General features: G+C 37.0%; 1 protein-coding gene across 2 annotated transcripts in view; it reads right to left on the bottom strand.

The window, feature by feature from the left end:
* Positions 1-678: 678 nt before the first annotated feature.
* Positions 679-20,342, bottom strand: part of ADGRG6 (adhesion G protein-coupled receptor G6) — a 109,490-nt gene continuing 89,826 nt past the window's right edge. Inside the window, exons 18-25 of one of the 2 annotated variants that reach the window (XM_054280261.1) lie at positions 17,515-17,642; positions 15,942-16,210; positions 14,255-14,369; positions 12,930-13,213; positions 8,930-9,031; positions 6,844-6,996; positions 4,806-4,852; positions 2,684-2,759 (exon numbers count right to left, since the gene is read on the bottom strand). In XM_054280261.1, the coding sequence (XP_054136236.1) occupies positions 4,839-4,852; positions 6,844-6,996; positions 8,930-9,031; positions 12,930-13,213; positions 14,255-14,369; positions 15,942-16,210; positions 17,515-17,642 (1,065 nt within the window). In that variant the 3' untranslated portion in view covers positions 2,684-2,759; positions 4,806-4,838. Of the gene's footprint in view, positions 2,760-4,805; positions 4,853-6,843; positions 6,997-8,929; positions 9,032-12,929; positions 13,214-14,254; positions 14,370-15,941; positions 16,211-17,514; positions 17,643-20,342 lie in introns of both variants that reach the window. The other variant, XM_054280260.1, reaches the window with a different exon arrangement.

The following is a 20,342-nucleotide window of genomic DNA, read 5'->3' as shown; positions in this document are numbered from 1 at the left end:
TCACTATTAAAAGACTTTAATTATTTGGAACACTAACATAAAAATGTTTACTTGAAAAGGTTTCTTTCCATTTTAGTCCATCTTCAAACCTGTTACACTATATTTCACTGACTAGTATCACAAATTACACTGACAAGTTTCCTCAAAGTTGCAAAAGGTAGAGCTACAGTAAACTGTTTCACAAGTTACTTAGAAAAAACGTATAAGAAATTATTCATTTCCTCTTCTTCTATGATGAGGCAGAAACTTAGCATTAAAGTAACAACAACAGTCATTATAGTGCTAAGTATATTTGACATATTTAACCTCACAAATAAATAAATATGTACAAGGGAGGTTACAGCATGTCAACTACAAAACAGAAAGCTTTACATTGTAGAATTGAGAGCATTCAAGAGCAGCTAAGTGACAGAGACAGTTTATGATTACTACATGGTAGTAAAAAAAGAGAAAAAAAATCTTAATTCAGCAAAAATACAGGTAGATGTACATTAAACTGATAGGTTACAGCTCAGCTTCATTCAGGATGCTGTGGGTTTTTTTATTTATATATTTTTCATCTGTTATATTTTATTGATTCCTCATTTTTTTCAGGAATGTTTGCTTCTCCTTCTCTTCACTTTTGAACATCTTAATCAGGTAGAAATCTCACAGTAAGCTGCTATCTGAACACTATTACCTACAGTAGTTAAGCAAGTGGGAAGATAAAATATAAGTTCAGTAAATGCTTGTACATAATCTCTCTGTAAATTATTTCAATTATTAAAGATATCTGACAACACTCCTCCCTGTTATTAGTTACAGTTTGAGTGAATGGGGCTGACCTCCATTCACACACCACAAATGTATTTGCAGTTATGAGACTGAGGTGTTGCTCAGGTCTGTGTAGTGACAGCGGTGCTCCTGGGTGGGATCCATCGGGACATCCTCCTCCCACCAGGTGTTTGCAGCCAGGGGAAATGTGCCGTTTGTGCGGTCACAGCATTAAATGATCTCTGCACACAAAAGCACGTGCAAAGAGCAGAGAAAGCACAAACCCACGTCCCTCATCACTGAGCATCCACCTGCTTGGCAACCAAAAAATCTCAGCGCAACTTTATGCTCTCTGAATGCAAATAATTAAATATGTGGCTAAAAATATTTTGGTTAAAAAAAGGGATAATTGAAAAAATTAAAACCTCCATTAGGAGACATTCTCCTCTGAATGTGGTACTTGAAAAAACCATTTATGTTTCAGCACATGCCTTCAGAAACATGTGCAGCTACAATTTTTATAAAGCTCGTCATGGGGTGAAACACAGTTCATGAGGAGAGATGCCCTTTTGGCACTCAAGATCACTTGCTAATATGTCACCCATTTATAGAGAGTAAAACAAGTAAGCATTTTATGCTCTTGTCTGTTCTCTGCACACACCCCCCCACAGCCCTCAGTGCCATGGACACAGCATAGCAATGTGAAATCCCTTAATATTGCCTGAACATTTAAACTCTGTGCATCCAACAACCTCAGTCATGTCATCCAACAGGGCAACAAAGGGATACTGATAGTGTTATGTGCCCAGAAAAATGTTATTTATTTTTGGTAAACATGTTCCAGATTATCTTAATGTTGCAATGCCATCTGATGGAGGTGTCTATACATACAGTATATGTGAAGTACAGAGATTGGCACTCATGGGTTTACAAAGAATTCATCTTGCATTTAAATATTTAGACTTAAATTTTAGCACCGTCCATAGTTTTTAGATTGTCTCTGGTATATACTATCATATTTACTGTGTGTATTGTTATAAAAAATATGTGTAGAGAGAGTTCTAGGTATATATTTATATAACTATATATAAAATTGAATGCCTTTTTGTTATTTTGTTTTGTGAAAAAAGAACACTAAACACAGACTTGAGATGGAAGACACTGCATTTCATGCATACCAATCAATAAATGCTGAAACACAACTCTGTGTAAACTATTTTTCTATGTATATGGATACAAATTTGCCTGCATTTACAGCATATGCTGTTTGGGTGAGTAAGATTTGCACGATCAGGTATATTTAGGCAAAAATGTTTTAAAATAACCCTTTAAGCGGTGGTAGGGCTTTATTCACTTATGAATAAAGAGCACTAGATATTCAAGAAGCAAGAATCTAACAAGTGCCATAGGGAAAATCCATATTTTTCAAAACAAAAAGACCATCATAAACTTCTCAATAAAAGCTTGCCTGTACTGCATGACATGTCTGCTATTTTCTCCAGGAGTCAAGACTTGCTTCTGTTTGGATTATATTATTTTAAGTTAGGCTTGTGGTTCTTCAGTCTTACAAGATTATAATTAGCTGTCCAGGCATCATGCTGGCTGGCACACATTTAAAAACAGCTCAATATCATGGTAAAAAACTGTCGTTTTCCGCAACAGTAAAAACTTAAAAAAATCAGTCCTTAAGTGGAAGCTGTTTGCAGGAGAACACTACAAACTGGGAAAAAAATAACTGAACAGATCACATTTTATGACATTCAATATTCTCAATTCCAGGCAGACATTTTGTATTCCTTTGATTTAAAAAACAGCAAATCAGAAACCCAGTTAGAACTTTGTGCTGCGACTAAATGTGTCGGACATAATATTTTTATAGAAGCTGTCGGAGTGAGGATTGCAGTATCCTTTGACTTTGTCTATAACCTGATGGACAGGGATGATTGATGTCTGTTCTCCATCCTCCTGGGCAAATTTTGAAGACGGCTTGTCAAGAAAAACATTCTCTAAGAGGAAGAAAAAGCAACAAGAAGTAGTTAGGGCCTCTTAAGCAAATTCACAGTTCAAAAGACGTGTCACTCCCACATTGATATGCCTTCAATTGCCACTACTGCTGAACTAAATTACTGCCCTAAAGTAAGTTTTTGGCTTGAGATTGCTTCTTCTAAATTCTTTTGAGATGTCTGGTTTTGTGGGCAGACCTTTCAGGTATCTCTTGAAATTATCCCTCTATTATTTTGCCTAAAGTGTAACTGACTCCTATGACCTTTCAACATATTAATTTACTGCTGATGCTCTGAATCTTACAAGCTAAAAATATTTTGATAGCACTGGATCTCCATAAATAGTATCTCCACATAATAAAGTACTGTAGAAGGACTGTGAACAGATTTAATTATTTCAACAGTGGATGCTTTGCGCTAGGCACAGAAATAATATAATCTGCACTGAATGCAGCAGAGGATGTCTTTCCTCCTAAAGCACATAACCAGAGCCAAAACTTTGTGATTGCCTAGCCTCACCTTGTTTTTTCCATAATGTGCAGGCTGAAAACTAAGGAGGAGAGGATGTAAAACGGGGTCTCCCTTCAGAGTCCATGAGCTAGAGGCCAAGGGTGAACTGAAGAGGTAAAGAAGCAAGGCAATTCCCAGCCAGACTGGGAAAGTCTGCTTCAGCGGCTCGCATTCCTGCTGTTCAGAGAACGGTCAGTAGGTAGAGCTAACGTAGCGAGAAATGAGAAGGAGAGAGCTTGTCTCTCATTTTCTCAAGCATGCTGTCCTAAGCGAGCTCTCTGTCTTATCTCTTCCACGCAGTGAAGCTGGAATAAATTCCCTGAACCTGGGCAAGATCTGTACCACTGCAAGCCAGCAGTAAGGTGGAGCACCCTGGGAAGAAACGTCTTCTACAAGTGATATTTTTGATGGCTGTTTACTAGACCTCGGTGAAGTCATCTCCTAAAATTCCTTGTTAAAGGATCATTTAAGAATTAAGCATACTACTTGAACCATGACTTCATAAAAAACTTTTCTTAGAAATAAACCAACTAGAAATAAAAAGAAAAGTAACCCATCCCTGGAAAAGTCATGATGCCAAGCCATAAAAGAGCACAAAGGAGAAATGGATTGCAGACAGAGAAATCAAAACAGTTTCACTCATTAAAACAGAAACAGGCATGTTGAGGCTTATCAGGATGAATTTTCAAAGCACACAAGAATGTTCATGAATTACAGTGAGTAACTCCATGTCCAATGGCAAATTTCTGAGTACTGAGAGCCTTTCAAATGTATGCATTTACTAACCAATGGCTTCACATCTAAGTACAGGGTCAAAATCATGTATCCCTGAAGTGTGAGCTGTATGACCAAATTCTCTGCAGAGATCGTATTAATTTCTGATTCACTGAAGTGTTACAGAGGATATTTAAGTGCTTTCTACAAGTAGTTTGGTTTGGGTCTGTAGACAGCTGGGGCACAAGATGCCGTAGTGACCTCTTTTGTTCAGCCATGAGGGTTGATGCGTTCTGTATTCAAGCAGCAGTTCATAGGTCGGCTTTCAGGCATATATAATTCATCACTAGGAGTAATTTTGGGTGCTAATGGATATAAAAATCTCAATGTCCAGAAGATTAATTCAGTAATGGCCACAGACCAAATATAAATATATTAAATTTTCTGTAATAACTTTGATAAATAGTTTAGAATCTTCTGGAACCCAATCAGATTGCTTTTGCTTTTTAATGTATGCTTCATGTATGGGTAATTTCAGGATAATCTCCTTTCCCCATACTACTGCTCACAGGCATTAATTTCAGGACATTAACGTCTGTTTTCTAAAATGGTATCCTCTAAACGCTGTGTGCCCCATGCAAAGTGCAGACACCCAGAGTTTGAAGCATGCTTGTCCTTTGATTGAGCATCAGTGGTGCAAGATGTAATAGAAATAAGCAGCGTTTCTGATTAGCAAAATCCTCTGCGTCAATGAGGACATCATGCAAGAAGCATCCCTCCACCCTGTTCCAACCATGCATTCAACAAAAGCAATTCCCACTTTACCTGTAATGCTCCACCACTGATGAGGAAAGGGCCTTAGAAGACATTATCTACACCACAAACACATGAATGCTTGTGTCAATTCCAGGGAGCACATTATTACTGTATGTATCAACAAGACTTGCCAAGACATGTAGCTATGGCATTCTTTGCCTGCAATTTAGCTAAGTTGGCAAACTGAGAAGTTCAGCTGTATTAACAATCAGAATCTGAATATTATTTCATATTACTTTTATTATTTTTACACATGAGAAGATATGTCAGTATTTAAAAACCTAGTTATCAAAAATTCCCGTGGAGTATCACAATAACATGTGTATTTTGGAGAACAAAGTGAAATGTATTAAAATTAAAAAAAATAAAAAGAAAACTGTTGTATTCTCCTAATGTCCAAAAATTCTTCATATTAAAAACTTTGATTGCATTAAGAACTGCAATCCTTTTAAGCAATAATTTATGCATGGGATTAAGCTAATAATTTTTGAAGAATATATATGAGCAAGTCTCTTTTAACTTTACTATTTCTTATCTGGAACAGTTTATTTGTTTTGGTTCAAGAACACCTTGCAAAAACTCCAGCACTACGTCTTCTTAATTGATAGCCACATATTAAAGATGCTGTTTGTGGAAGACTGCTGGCAGAAGTGTTCCTGCAGGGAAGAGATGAATGAACAGGGCAGCTTGGGTGCACTGCACACCGAACCTGACCTGGCAGCAGGGACAGGCAGCCCAGGGAGGCAGGCACCAGCCCTGTGCTCCCAGTGCAGTTGTGAACAGCAGTCCTGAGAGCAAGCTCAGGTGCTATCAGTCATCAGGAATTTCTAAGATACTTCTCATTTTTACTGTATTCAAAGCAGATGTACTTCCTGCATGTTCTCAATAAAGTTTTAAGCCCTCAAAATGCCTGATGCACAATCCCTCATGCTAATGGATGCACTGAATCTTGGTCAGTGAGAAAACAACAGTGTAATTAATTTTAAAAAAAGGAGTGTTTGTGCCTAACTGGAGCAGGTAATGATCATCAATTAAAATAACAGAAGGTATTTCCTGGAAACTATGCCATGCATCAAGAAAGGTGAGTCTCCCATCTTAAATAAGACATTGGGGGCTTAACAAAAATAATTAATACTTCAGAAATAACATAACTTGCATTCTAATGAAATCATCTACTTCATATCTGAACATTTTTTTCTGATAAATATTTTAAAACAAGTAAACACACCTTGGAGTTAAATATGGTCGCAGATTTTATTTCCACTATATTTATAAAATAGTATTGTATAATAATGCTATGTGACTTTACACAGGACAAAAACATGCAGTCACAAAACCAGAGTAACAAAAAAAATCTGAACTATATAAGTGAATTTCTGAAATATTATCTCAGACACAACTAAACTTGCAAATCATTCCAGCTGCTCTCTTTCTTTGCTCCCTTAAAGTCTTAAAATTAGCATATTTTCACGGTATGAGTAGAATACAGATGATGCCTTTTATTACATATGCCATTGATATCTAAATAAATAAGCAGTAAATATGGCTATTTGTAGAAGGGCAAGACAATGCATACTCTGGGAACACAGTATCCATTTCCGAGTAGGCTCCATTTGTCGTTTTACCCATAAATGTTTTACAGTTAGATGAAAGGAGTTTAACCAAGACAATCAGCTGTGGACTTGGACTCTGAAGACTTGATTCCTATTTCCAGCTGTACTGCCAGCTTTCATGTTACCTTGGGTGAAGAACGCCATCTCTCTGTGCTTTGGCTACCCTGTGTTTACAATAGGATAATAAGCAAAATATGCCTTCATCAAGCCTATTTCATTTAGTATGGGAACATATGGAGATCAGATCTATATATTGGATGTATTGCACATTAGGTAATGGTTCTTATTAAAGAGTAACATAGATTTAAAAAATACCGGCACTATATGAATTGATGAAATTTTCTCTCTTTTACCTTGGGGTAGAAATGCTTGCTGTGCCTTTAACACAAACCTGTGTGCTCACAGATGCACTGGGTTGCAGTGCAAGAACTCACCTGTATGGCTGTTTCGTTTGCAATATGTATTCGTCGTAGATTTTGATTTGGATGTTAGATAAGTTGAATTGGAGCCAATGGAACTAGAGGATAAGGATTTCCCAAGATTATCGGAACTCTTCTTTATAATGTTGGTTGCTGTTTTGCTCCAATCTAAAAATGATTGAGAAGTTTTACATTAATAACTACCGTAATAATTACCTAATTTTTTCAATTATGATTATTTCAAATATCTGATGTATTTCTTAGTATTGCTTATAACAAATACCCCATCCTTTTCCTGTTAGGTATCCTCTTTGGTTCTTAAGAATGATAAAAGTATTCCAACTTGATTTACTCTACTAAAGCAGTTGAAATTGGTGGCTCTAACATTCTAACAATAGTTTGTCTGGACAGCAGAACTGCAAGTATGACCTGGCTTTCCAGAATGCCGAGCAGCAGAGTAGCTCTGTAGCAGTATAAGGATACCAAACTTTCCTGACCTGAAGAGCAAAATCCAAAGGTGACAGGATTTGCAATGATCTCATCATCTGAGGGTTTGATCTGCAGCTGCTGCTGCAGAAGACACTACATACTAACAACTAGGTTGTTGTTTGGCATATTGGTGCACAATTTACATAATAAAGTTTATTCAGTAGTTCACATTTAAAGAATTTGGTCCAAACATTAACACAATAGGCTCCTATGCTGGAGCAACTTCTAAAATGAAATTAAATAGCTAATACCAATAAACTGACTGAAGAAAACTAACACTTAAACACTCACCACAAATGTCCCAATACAGTAGAATAAAAGTAGCTAACTAGTTTTATACCATACAATTTTGGTAAGTGCAGGAGGTTTCACAATTTAGTCATCTTGCTGTTATTCACTGTTATTTCACTTCAATTAAATTCACAAAATGAAAGAGAAGTCCAAGCCAAAGACACGTGGGCCATTTTAGTCTTGATTTAAATCAAACCAAATTATAGTAAATTGTTGCTAGAGTGTTCAGTTTTGCAAGTTCACATTTGATTTCTATTTCACTGTTCTGCCTGAAAACAGCATCAGGTTCATGGAGATTAAAACCAACCCATGGAGATAAACTGGTTTACGCCAGACATAATGACATCACATTAACCATACCACTGAAATTTTCAAATCCTTAATGTTTTTATTTCTACCATACTCATATTTATTTCTACCATATTCACAAGCTGCCCAACAGCAGCACAAAAAAAAAAAGGAAATAATTTGATCTATCTTTGTTTATCAGTTCAGGAGTTACAGGACTGATCACATAGAAACTGAACATATGAAATAAACTGGATGGCTGATCAGAATGCAAATGATTTTCCTAGTTTGTATTAACCCTTTGAAATAATGAATGAAGTTTTCTTACTACAAAATGAAAGCTTACCATAGAAAGCAATGACCTTATGTCACCTTACACCAGCTGTAGATTTGAACACTGGTCATTGAACAAGAACCATATGAGAAAGAATTATATGGTCCAAATCACCACATCAGACAGCAAAGGAAGAGCCAGTTGCCTGAACAAAGCAGTCTCATGCCATCCAAGATGGCCAAAGTTGCAGGAAACTATAAGTATAGTGGCCCAAGCATTGGACTTCTCATGTGTCCAAACCAACGTCTCTCCTTTCACTCTGACTGTTCCAGATGAAGATGAACTTCATTTCTAGAACCTAATCAGGCTTCTATAAGGGAATTTTCTACATTTCTGAGTCTCTAATAGTTTCTGAGTTCAATGGCTAAGGACAGGACAGTTTAAAAAAGGCAAAGATAAAAGCAAAAGAAGTCGTAACATTTCTATGCTACTTTTTAGAATTGCTCGTACATCAGCTTAACCATCCATGCAATTCAAAGTCGACATACTTTATTATAGGAGAAAATGAGTAAGACTGGGCTTGGAATGACAAAGTTTGAATCTCTGCATTTTTTTATTTTAATTTTACTTTTAGGGTCTGATGATCACCCATATCTCTGGCTTACCTTGTATTATATTAAAATAACATAGCAAGCTGTTTGCCTGGACTTTTATAGACAACTGCAGCACCTAAGGAGGGGAGCTGTGAACTGCCTTTACCTGAATTGTCTGCCAGTCGGAATCTGCCACAACAGAGATGTCTCCTCCACTGTTTCTGCACATTTTCTTTCATAGCACAATGGAATACAAATATAAACAAACCTGTGACAAAAGCAAATGAACACCAAATGAAGCATGTACTTATAAACAGATTAACTGAAATTTGTAATCAGAAGACTATGAAGTACAAACAAAAAAAATAATCATCTTAATATTTTGTTATTGCTATCCATGCATCATTTAAGAGGTATAGAAATTAACTAAAGTTTTCCCATCCTCTAGTTGCCATGTAAGTATGTGTAAATATACTCTGTATAGCAGAATACAGAGATTAGGATGCCTTTTATTGGCATTGTTCAGTGTGCATATTTTTCTTTCCTTTTTTTTTTTCCGTAGAGGAATATGATTGAAAGGTCTTTTCTTTGAGGAAATGACTATTCTGCACCCAACAGGACTGTAAGAGAGAGACTGCAAAATAAATACCAACATTATTATATTAGTAAGGAGATATTTTATCCCCTGGATATGGTTCTGTATGTACAGAACTGTGGGCTGTATTCTTTTAAAACCAGACATCTTGTAAATAGCACTTAGGGATGTCCTAATGTAGTGGGTTGAAGGCTAGCCAAGTGCTGAAAAAGCACACATGGATTTATGTGCATCACATGCATGTACTTGAATGATTATGAAAATGAATATGCTCACAAGTTCTGATTAGGAGCGCAGCTTCTTGCTCCCAAAGAAAACTAACAGATTTTCATACTCAATTGTAATAAATGTGTTTAAGAATGTTTTTGTGGAGTTGATTTTTCTCATGGAATTTTAAAGTTTTTATTTTCAAGACAGGAGATAAGCATCCTACTATGTGATAAGGTAAGTCTTAACTGGGCGTATGATATATTTTCATCACCTACAGATGTACTTTGGAGCTAAATATAGTAGTTGGAAATGCTCCTGAATCTTCCCAGGCTGGCACTGGCTGTGGAATCTTTTATTGTTCTGTGGCTTAGCCTATTTCTTGTTTTACTTGTACTGTCTGTGAGAGAGCCAACCCGAGGCTGAACACCTGACAGCAAAATGCTATTGCAAGATTCCTCATGATTTTATCTTAGATATGAATAAATGCTACATAATGTGTGCAAACATGGTCAATTGGCTTCCTCTAAAACCATTCCTTTATGATCATCATGACTAGTTCATGAATACTAATATCTACTATGTTTCAGCTGTCATAACACAATGGTAGGGTATAGCTTGGATTATAATGTTTTGGAGAATCAAATTATCTTCTCTCCCCCAAACTGCTGAGGCCTAATTTTGCAGCAATGCATGTCATTGAATTGGACTTGTATTTGCTTATCAGGCCCGGTTGAGACCTCTGGAATCAGTTAACTTCAGGTATGGGCTGGGTAATGAGACACAATCCAAAGTTTTTCAAGAGGTGATGGGGAAAAAAGGAAAAGCACATTTTAAAAAAGCATGACCTAATGCATCTCAAATGTAACCTTTCTTGGCTTATGGTTACTGTATTTGCATTTGGTAAAATATTTTTCTATGTGATTTGTTTAAAGCACAGAGCAAGTTCAATGCAACCACTATCAGGTCTTATAGGGCAGGAGATATGAAGCTGTTTATGGCCCAAAGTTTTTCTTAGGGTTTTTACACAGCTTACACACTTAGTAAATCGATGCTTAATTAAATTGCAGTGAATGTTCTGAATATTTAAAAAGAAAATGCATATTCCACAGTAATGCAAAACAAAGGTACTGCATTAAGTACTTTGCCTTTGCCCTGTCTGGGCTTGGTCTCCAGAATTTTTTTCTCTGTATTTCATTATTCATTAAGTTTACAATGTGCTTTTAGTAGTACAGCTTTGGTTTTGGTTCCCAGAGACAAATCAGATTCTAGGCTTGGTTCTAACTTGGCTCTGACTTGAAAGTATTTGGCTTGTTCAGGCATATATATAAAATGAGCAGCCAAAAAAGAAATGTTCCCATATTTTTTACTCTGAGCGTCAAGGAGAGAGCGTCAAGAATTTCCTTTGTAGATGAAACAGCAAAGTACAGTAACACTAACAGTTGCTGCAATTTGCTTTTTCATTGCCAGTGAACAGAAATCTGCTGCTGGAGGCTGCTGGTATGGCTTGAAATACTCATGCAGCTTTCAAAAACATGAGAGAGAACAGATGCATTTACCAACATCTCCATAATTAAGCTGCTAATACTGATGAGAAACTTGCCACATTGAAATGCTTTTTGCTGCTAGGCAATGCTTTCTGATACAGATTTGGCCCATTCCATCCCCTTACTGCTACATGAACACTGCACCAGTTATATAGGATGTTAAACATCCTCTTCCTTTATTCTTTGGCTTTGCCTAGCTCTTTCTGACACAGCAATAAGTACCTTCAGAGAGAAGATTTTTATCTCCTATTGCTTGATCTGACGTGCCTGAGCATAGACTGCATCATCATTGCTACCACAATCCATGAAAATCTCATCACTCTTCTTTTTACATTTACTTCTCATCTTTTTCAGTTTCATCTTCTGACTTAGCTGTGTTCCAAATATTCATCTTCCATTAAATAGTGCCATTACCCCACTTAGGAAGCGTTGATCAACCTTGTATGCACTCTGCACATACAAGCTTAATTGATTGCAGTGGAAATTCTGGTTACAGAGAACTTGTTCAATTTGACCCTTGGCAAGGTTTTCAGAATTTAAGTCTTTTTTCATGTTCTTCCCATACTTCTGATCCCTCTAGGCCTGTCTGAATTTCTAACACAGACACAATGCTGTAAATACTTCATTAGGCTGCTAGGGGAGTATCAGAATGCGTCCTTTGGAAAAAACAGTCTCTAGTAAGAACACCACATCCAAATATTTTTTGTCATTTTGCTTAGCATTTTAGGTTGAAACTGACCCAAACAAAAACCCACAACATGATCCTCTTTCCATGAAAGCTCAATAAATCTTTCAGCACAGTAAATGCATCTCAACTGTATCAGATAAAATCGGCACAGAGAGATATTAAGTACTTTTTCCGTAAAGAGAAGATATTTTGCTGACCCTAAGAAAATTTCATTTTTACCTCAATATTTGTGTTGCATAACACGTTTCCTTCAATGACATTCTTGAGTTTGCTTTTTGGGGTTTTTCTGGGTTCCCATCCCCCTTCCCCCCATCAAGTTTAATTTTTATGTCAATATGTGTATGGCATAACACATGGGCTTCCAATATCCTCAAGGTTTTCTGTTCATTGCATATTTAGTTGCTCTTTATAGGTGGATAGGTCAAGCACTAGTAGAGAATTTCATGGCAATTGAGACATATGCAAATTTTAGCTCTGAGTTAAATTTTTATAAATATCAGCTATATCATTCTGTAATTTATAACCATGTGATTACAATTTACAGCATTTTTCAGAAAGACAAGCTATGCTGGAAAAAGTGAAATATTGAAAACTTGAATAACAGAAAGAAAAATAATCTGACTGTAACTGTCACTGGATTTTTCTTAAGCAAAGACTATTCCATATGTCTCTGCTATCTCTCCACAATGAGACAGGACTGAATTTTATTTTATGAGTTTCTCATGCCTTAATAAAATATTTATGAGTTTCACAGATTCCCTACAGAAATAAAGTAAGGAAAAAGGCTTCCTATATTTGTTATAATCAGTGAAAGGAAATGCTGAAGGTCATATAGCATGTATCTCAACAGAGAACACTACAGACTGTTAGATAGGGAGAGCTCTATTTATAATATAGCTCATTTTATGGAAGAAGACTCTGAAACCATAATTAATTTACATAAGATATTCAAACCACCTGTAGTTGATATTGTTATTCCACATAAGGGGAAACTAATGATGGTTAAATATCAAAGTAAAACCTGGAGAGCCTGGATATGAGTTTCCCTGTTCCAATCACTGGGCATAGCATGCCCCAGAACAGTAATGGATCAAATATTATTCATTCACAGCACAAAAATTCAGCTTACCTTGCAATGAATTGAAAATTGAGAAGAGGTACAGGAAAGCAAGAGTTAAGGGACCCCAGGCAAAAAAGGCAAAGCCCCATGTCATGCCCAGGAGGAAGGTCAGGCTGACCACGCTGCGGAGGTTCCTCAGGATCTCTTCCTTGAGGCTCCGGTTGGTTCTTTTCCCATTCCTCCCGCAGATTTGCACCATCACCACGATAAACATGGCAACATTCATTAGAAACATGATTCCAAAGTAGCCAGCACAAGTCACGTAAAAGACAACTTCGTTCTTGATCCAGCAGCTGTAAAAAAATTTAAAATGAAATGAAATGAAATAAAATAAAATAAAATAAAGGAGCATTTTTGGTTAATGGAAACTGTCCTTCCATTACTCATACAACTAAAGGAAAATGAGCTGATTTCTGATACCACCGATGCAGAAATATAGTGTAGAATGAAACATTTGTCCATTTTCTGTTTGGAAACAGGATGAAGCCCAGAGGCATCTTAAGTGACTACGCCCTACAGTACTAAAATATGAGAAATCTCAGGGTTGTATCACATTTTAGTTAAAACTAGTTAGAAAGAGCGGGAAATGGTGGGAACTGCAATCCCATCATGAACAAATTTCGGACTCAGTACACAAAAATTCACTGCTGTCATCTGTGTGAAGCATTGAGTGCTTTAGAAATGGAATGGGCAAACTTGGATCTTCACCACCAAAATCTCAAGTTTCTACCACTGGAGCTAAAGAAGAACTTGAACATGACTGTAGAAGAAGCAGGACTTTTGAGGTAGCCATTTGACAGACAGCCATAGGAGAGCTCTAACTAATTCCTCTTGCAGCAAATGGCCTGAATGCTCAGCATGATACTATAATAAAATTTAAAAAATTAAAGTTTTATTTATCATAATGAGGCTTTGCCAGGCAAGGAAAAGAGCACTCACATAAAAATTTTGGCATTTGGAGTTATTATCTGGACTTCAAGAGAAGAACATAGAGGACTATTGAACTACACTGGCAAAAGGCTGCTTGATTTACAAAGGAAACTATTTTTATACAAATTCTTTCTTTGGTCTTACCTAGAAAATATACTTTTAATTTAAGACAAACCAAAACAAGTATTTTTATTTTATTTTCATGAAAAAAAACTTTTGCCAGAGGCATGTTTGTTCCTGGCATTGGGTAATGCAGATTTACCTCCAATTTTCCTAACAGCCTTCTTCACGTTACAGATCTTAATCATTCAGAGTTTTGCCCCTTTTTTCTTGTTTAATGCACCATTGACTTTTCCAAAGCAACTATAAATGCTAAATTTCAAGAGATCAAAAGAAATACTCACAAGTCATCTCCTCCTTGCCCGCTTGCATCTCTGCCATATAACTGTTTGCCATAAATATGACTTGCATTTGTATTAGCACTTGCTAAAACAATTGCTATCACCAGAGCTGGCAAACCTGTAACACAAGAAAACTCGTGAGCTGTCAAATCTCCTAAACTTTCAAATTCACCGGGCTAAGCTGAATTACTGATATCTCTATCCCTATTACTTTAGTGCACAGCATCCTGAGAAAACTGCACTGAGAAGGTAGAAGGAAACAATTTTCCAAACAGTACAAATATACAGAACTATCAAAACAATTAACAGGCATTACTGAATAAGCCTTGTAATATGCTGTAAGGCAGAAGAAGTTTGGTATGTGATAAGGAAATTAAAGTAAAATAATTAACTAAAGTAAAATAATATCCCTTAATTGCCCAAAGTTAAATTTGCAGCTGCACACAGGCTCTCATTATACAGTGAAAAGATTAACAAATTATTAAAATGGGATCTAGTGGAGGAATTTTTTGAGGTATTTTTTTATGCTAATGTGAATTCATAAAGTTGCGTAACTGGGGAACATGAACTTAAATCTGTAATTTCTCCACTGTTTCTCTCAATCACATTATATTATCTGTACCATATTATACATCTTCTACAGCACTATACATATTATATGTGGTCCCTTTGCTTCCATAAAGCAAACTATGTATTTTTTAATAAAAAAGCAGAGGGAGTATTTGGGAAAATGGACAACTATGCAGAAGAAAACTCTGCAGAAAGGTACAGCTCACACAAAAGAAATGCATGTTTCCTGATATGCCTTATTTACATGTCTTATCCTTGCTATAACAGAACAGATTCAAAGGGGAAGAGGTTAATTTGCTTTTCCGACCACTCAGTCCTTGTCCTCTGCTGAGGTTGCCAAAGAGGATGCTAGTTGCCAATGGAAAGACATCAATTATCAGCTGCACTGAGGTCAGTGCTCTAGCCTAAGGTTAATGGCTTTGCATTGTGTTGTATGATTTCAAACACAATATGTGCATTCAGGGAGAAACCACAGATTCCTGATACAGACAAAAAAGAAGAATAAAAGTCTTGCTGCCTGAGCCTTGCAGTTATTTTTCAGTATTACTTTTTCCATTTCTGTCCTGCTGTGTACATTGCTTAGGGCAGCCAGGATCTCTTGGTGGTTTAAACACTGTGCTGAACCTCAGAAAATTTTGGTTGTTTGTGATTCCACAATAGGCTTTGTGCTTGTTGGCAAGAAAATTTAAGCTGGAATTAAAGTTTTTGAAAGTCAATGCAAAACCTCCACAGGCTTTGCAGTAACTGCAAAAGTTTCTGCATTCATTGTGTGACACAGTCCTCCATCTCTGACACAGCACTCATATTTCCCCTCTCCCACTCTGGCCTCTTTGGAAAACAAGACCAGTTCATCTGGTCTCTCCACTCATTCTGGGGCTGGGAGCTGCCCTGGGTGGGGAGTGCCAGTGAGAGTGTATTTACACAGAAGCACACGGGGGAACTCGGTGACAGAGAGGGCTGGCTGCGTGCCGGCACTGCTGCAGGCTGGGGAAGGAAACCACACGCTGATATAAATTCTACTCTGTATTTCTGATAGAGAGCTTTTATATAGCAGCATTTACAAAAAGCATTTTATACAGCAGCTTCCATCCTATGTAAATATTGCATCTAGTGAACTCACCCCAGCCAATGATGCAAAACTTCAGTATGTATCGCCGTATGTACGTGTTGAACACCTTCACTAGAGCAATGTACATGTGAACAGCTTCCAGTCCCATCCATGTAAAGGTGGCCAGAAGAAAAAAGTGCAAAAGTGCAGCCACAGCTATGCAGAGGCCATCAATATCAAAGGATGCAATCCAGCCATCAAGCAAAAAAATCAGGTTAAGAAAGAGCAGGGCTGTGCTCAGATTCATCAGGATTTTGGATGGATAATCTCGTCGTAGCTTCCTAATGAAAGAAGCACAGGTGCACATGATTAACTTGCTGCAATCACAAAAACCACCTCCTGCAGCTGGGCTTACCCCTTCACAAAGTCAATAAAAGCACAAGGAACCCCTTCCAACTCAGTTTGTGCAAAAAGACATAGTGGAGTGTATTTCTGTGTGGGATAGTGGAAGGTTTCAGCTGCGTGTGGTGGGGGTAAGCTACCAGTTCTTTGGGTCCATGATGAGCTAATTAACTGCTGCAATATTTTAACAACTGATTTTTTTTATTAAAAAACCCCCAAACCTTTAAATTAAATATAAACCAGTACCTTTTATTTTAAATGAAAAAAAAAAAAGTATAGCTGACCAGAAGGTCCTCTGTGTTCTATTCATATGTGGCCTTATATGTTAGCTTAGTTTTTGGAATATATTGTCCAGTGGATGTGGTTTTCTGTTTGTTTTTAAATAGTGTCTTAGGAAGAGCGAAAAACATGTAATTTTTTTAAACTGATCCCCACTGAAATGTGCATAATAAGGGGCAGCAAACAATTTCTATCAACTTGAACCAGAACACTACACCATAGGTAATGTAATAGGAACGCAATCATTGAAGATATTTAAAAATTGAAAAGTCCCTTCTTCAGCCCCCCTTCCCCCTCCTGTCCCCAGAAAATTATCCTTCTTTAGCAGTTACTGTGTCCTGCCCTGTTACTGGCATAATGCTTTCTTTGTGTTGACATGACTTCATTTTCTCTTTTTACTGTTCACAGAACTGTACCACTGCAAAATTTTTGCTTTCTCTTGAGTCACTTTCACACTTCAACAGGACTTCTGTCGAAATTGTTGTAACACTTGAAATTTATGTTCATTTTATCTCTTCCCACTTCTGTCTTAAGGGCTATAGAATGTAATTGCTCTAGCTGGAAATTTCTCTTCTTAAATTTGGAAATTGTTATGCTCACATAGGCAAGCTTTGGGGTTTTTTTGTAATAAAAAGCCTGTTTGACAATTTTAGAATAATATCCATCTGTTCAAAATCTAGAGGATTCTGTCTTGCCAGAAGGAACATTTTGATACACATTCCTCTTATTCCCCGGTCTGAGCAGCACAGCACATTAGAAACTGGAAGAAAGACTCTGAACTTCTGTCCCCTTGAAAAAGTTTCTACTTTACAACACTGTGACCCTGGTTTTGCATGTTTGATTTTTTTTCAGCCATGGACTTCCCCTCCTAGGGAAATAAACCACACTAACCACGTAACTAACTTGTTTTATTCTGCACATACAGGTACTTCTTTGTGATGCTCTTCACGGAATTAGTACTTACTCGAACGCAATGTATGTCAGAAGAGTTGCAGCTGAAAATATAGCAGATATTCCACAGCCTACGTAAGTGATAAAGGTCAGGACCTTGGTGTTCTGTGGGTCGATTTGCGTCACGGCTCTCTGCAGGTCCTGTGAGAGAAGGAAGAGACATTGGCCGTAGGCAGCACTTCTGCTGCGAGCACAGCACTCTTTCTTGGTAATGGGTCGAGTAAAACAGAAAAGCACTCTGGCAATACCACTGTAACCTTGACACTGGGGTTCATTTTTGCTGCGTGTTCTCGGTCTGCAGTTGTTAGACCTCTCACTTCCTTCCCACAGCTCTCCAAAACATTGTGCTGTAAGTATTATAACTTCTAGGAACAGCAGATAGAGCCTGATGCTGATCCTTATAATTCAGTACTAGGAATTGAAATGTCCTTCTCTGGAAAAGTCTCCAGTGTCCAAACTTTTTAATTCTGTTGCTTGTATACAAGTCTTTTTCAGATGTAAGATTTAGAAAAATGTAACTTAAAAGTATTCATACTGAAATGTGCAACATTGTAGGGAATTTTTGGCCTTTTTGTTATTTAAAGTCCATAGGAGTCAATGCAACTAATCATGTACAGGTGAAACCAAGGGCAAGCTATTGCATTTTGGATTTAGGGTCTGTTTTGATATAAGAACTACACTTTTAAATATAATTGGTCAGAAAAGCAGTGATAAAGACAAAAGGAAAAAAAATTGGAAATGAAGCAGGATTCTGCTTCACAAAATTCTAGGGATTTTCTTTTTTTTTCTGTCTAACTGTAACTGACACATGGTACCCTCTGAGAATGAATGTCAGTGTTATTTCCTTTTTTTAAGAGTGTTCAGATTTATATCACAGTGGAGAAAATGTGTGCAAACACTAAGATATGGTTATGTCAATTCTACAGTCATTTTCATTGCTGTCCCTAGCAAAACTAGCTAGCAAAAAGAAACATTAAATGCTACAAAACTTTGCATGTTTTGTACGAAAAGGCAGGAGCAGGTTTTTCTTACTATCCATACCAGCCTTATATGACAGTTTATTTATATGTAAGGAGATTGTTTTTTGGAAATAACTTAGTATTTAAATTAAAGTCAGAAAAAATTATTAAAATGGAAAAGCAACTAGAATGGTCAAAACTATGTAAAAATCTATTGGAATGCAGCCCAAATTCAAAGACCTTCTGCCTTATTTCCTACTGCCACTGAAGCATTCAGAGAAGAGAAGGGGCTCATTGAATATATCCTAAAGAAAGCCTTTTCTTAATCCCTTTGGGGATGAAAAGGGGAACAAGACCATCATTTAGCTTGCAAGAAGACAGAAAGTTTGTGGCTTTTCCATATCTACATCTCAGCATGCTGTGACGAGAGCAGTTCTATTAAGAAGGGTCTGGAAGGCCAAAGTGAAAAAGTCAGCGTATGTGGCTCCCTTGTGTGGTTTAAGTCCTATTTGACACTGCCACAAGTTGCTTTAAACCCCAAATACTTCCACTTAGGAATTATTCCTGCTGTGACCAGGAGCCAACATCTTTTCTGCAGCTATGTTTTACAGGCCAAAGAATGTTAATTTCAGCTGGAAAAAAATGTATCAGCCCATTATTGAGCATAAACAACCACCAAAAGTTCAGAAAAGATAGCACTATTCCATTTTTTTCCTGTTGGGATTTTTTTTCTTCTGGAAAACACTTCACAAGTGCAAATTGCTGGAGGCAGCTGAAGGCTGGAGGCTATGCTGCTGAGGCTGAAGTGCCCCATATGGTTCCCTCTTTCATTTCCTGGACAGACGCTGCTCTGCCAGCCACCCTGTCTGAAGACTTTGCTTAAGGCTCTGACAGAGTGGGCTACGTGTTCTGTACCAGTGCTCCGTGAGCAGCCTTTTTCCAAGAGAGGGCCTGTAACATAAGGCATCCCCAAAACTGAGTAAAGCCAAGTAAGAAAACAGCCAATATGGGTTTACACATTGTGCAAAAGGTGCCACTTCATAGTTTATGACATTAGATAAATCTTGTCAAGTTTGAGAACTAGATTTGCAAGGGACAAGTCAGCCTTTCTATCTAAGGATGAAAGAGAGTTATTGTGCTCCCTTGACTTTTCATCCTCATTACTATTTCTGCTGTCTGGAGGATGTTTTTCTTTCCCTGTTTTTCCCTACAATGATTCGCTTTTCTTTTTGTTCTGAAAACAGCATTTCTAACTATTTCTCATGCTTTTTTTTTTTTTTCTTTTTCCCCTGCAAGAAACTTCTCACTTTCTCAATCTGGGAATTTCAAATAGACTTTTTTATTCACTTCCCTCATGTTCCACACCTCCTTCCTGAGTTGCAGGTCATTTTTGTCAGATTATGCTGTTAAGGGATACGTCAGAGATACCCTAAAACTTAGGACTCATTAGGATCACTTTTTTCTCCTGTCTCTCTAGTAGAAATATTAGTAGTGGGCCTTAGTTGTATTAAGTTGGATGTTATAATATGTTATTTGTATTTTGGTATCATTCAGAAGTCTCAATCTCAGGTCTTTTGTGGCACAGTATTTTTAAAACATAGAAAAATGTCATGGGTATGTTTTAATTATTTAAAAAATAATATTTAGCCACTTTTAAAGAATTTAATAATGATAACAATAACAACAACAATACTATTCTTCCACTGCTAACTTTACTCGTTATCTCATTCCTGAATCCTTATAGCTAGCTACTTTGTTATGACAAGATAACTTATGATAATATGGGGGAAATAATGTATTATTTTTATTATAAATTATATGCAAAAGAAAGAACCCAAGTAACAAAAATGTGAGTTGTCTTGCCACCAGATAAAAATTCTGT

The sequence above is a fragment of the Melozone crissalis genome, unplaced genomic scaffold, assembly GCF_028551555.1.
Source record: "Melozone crissalis strain CALT ecotype California unplaced genomic scaffold, PUWL_Pcris_2 ptg000027l_1, whole genome shotgun sequence".
NCBI classification, from domain to species: domain Eukaryota; kingdom Metazoa; phylum Chordata; class Aves; order Passeriformes; family Passerellidae; genus Melozone; species Melozone crissalis.
Note: the sequence above shows the minus strand (reverse complement) of the source record. Positions and strands in the feature narration are given on the sequence as shown.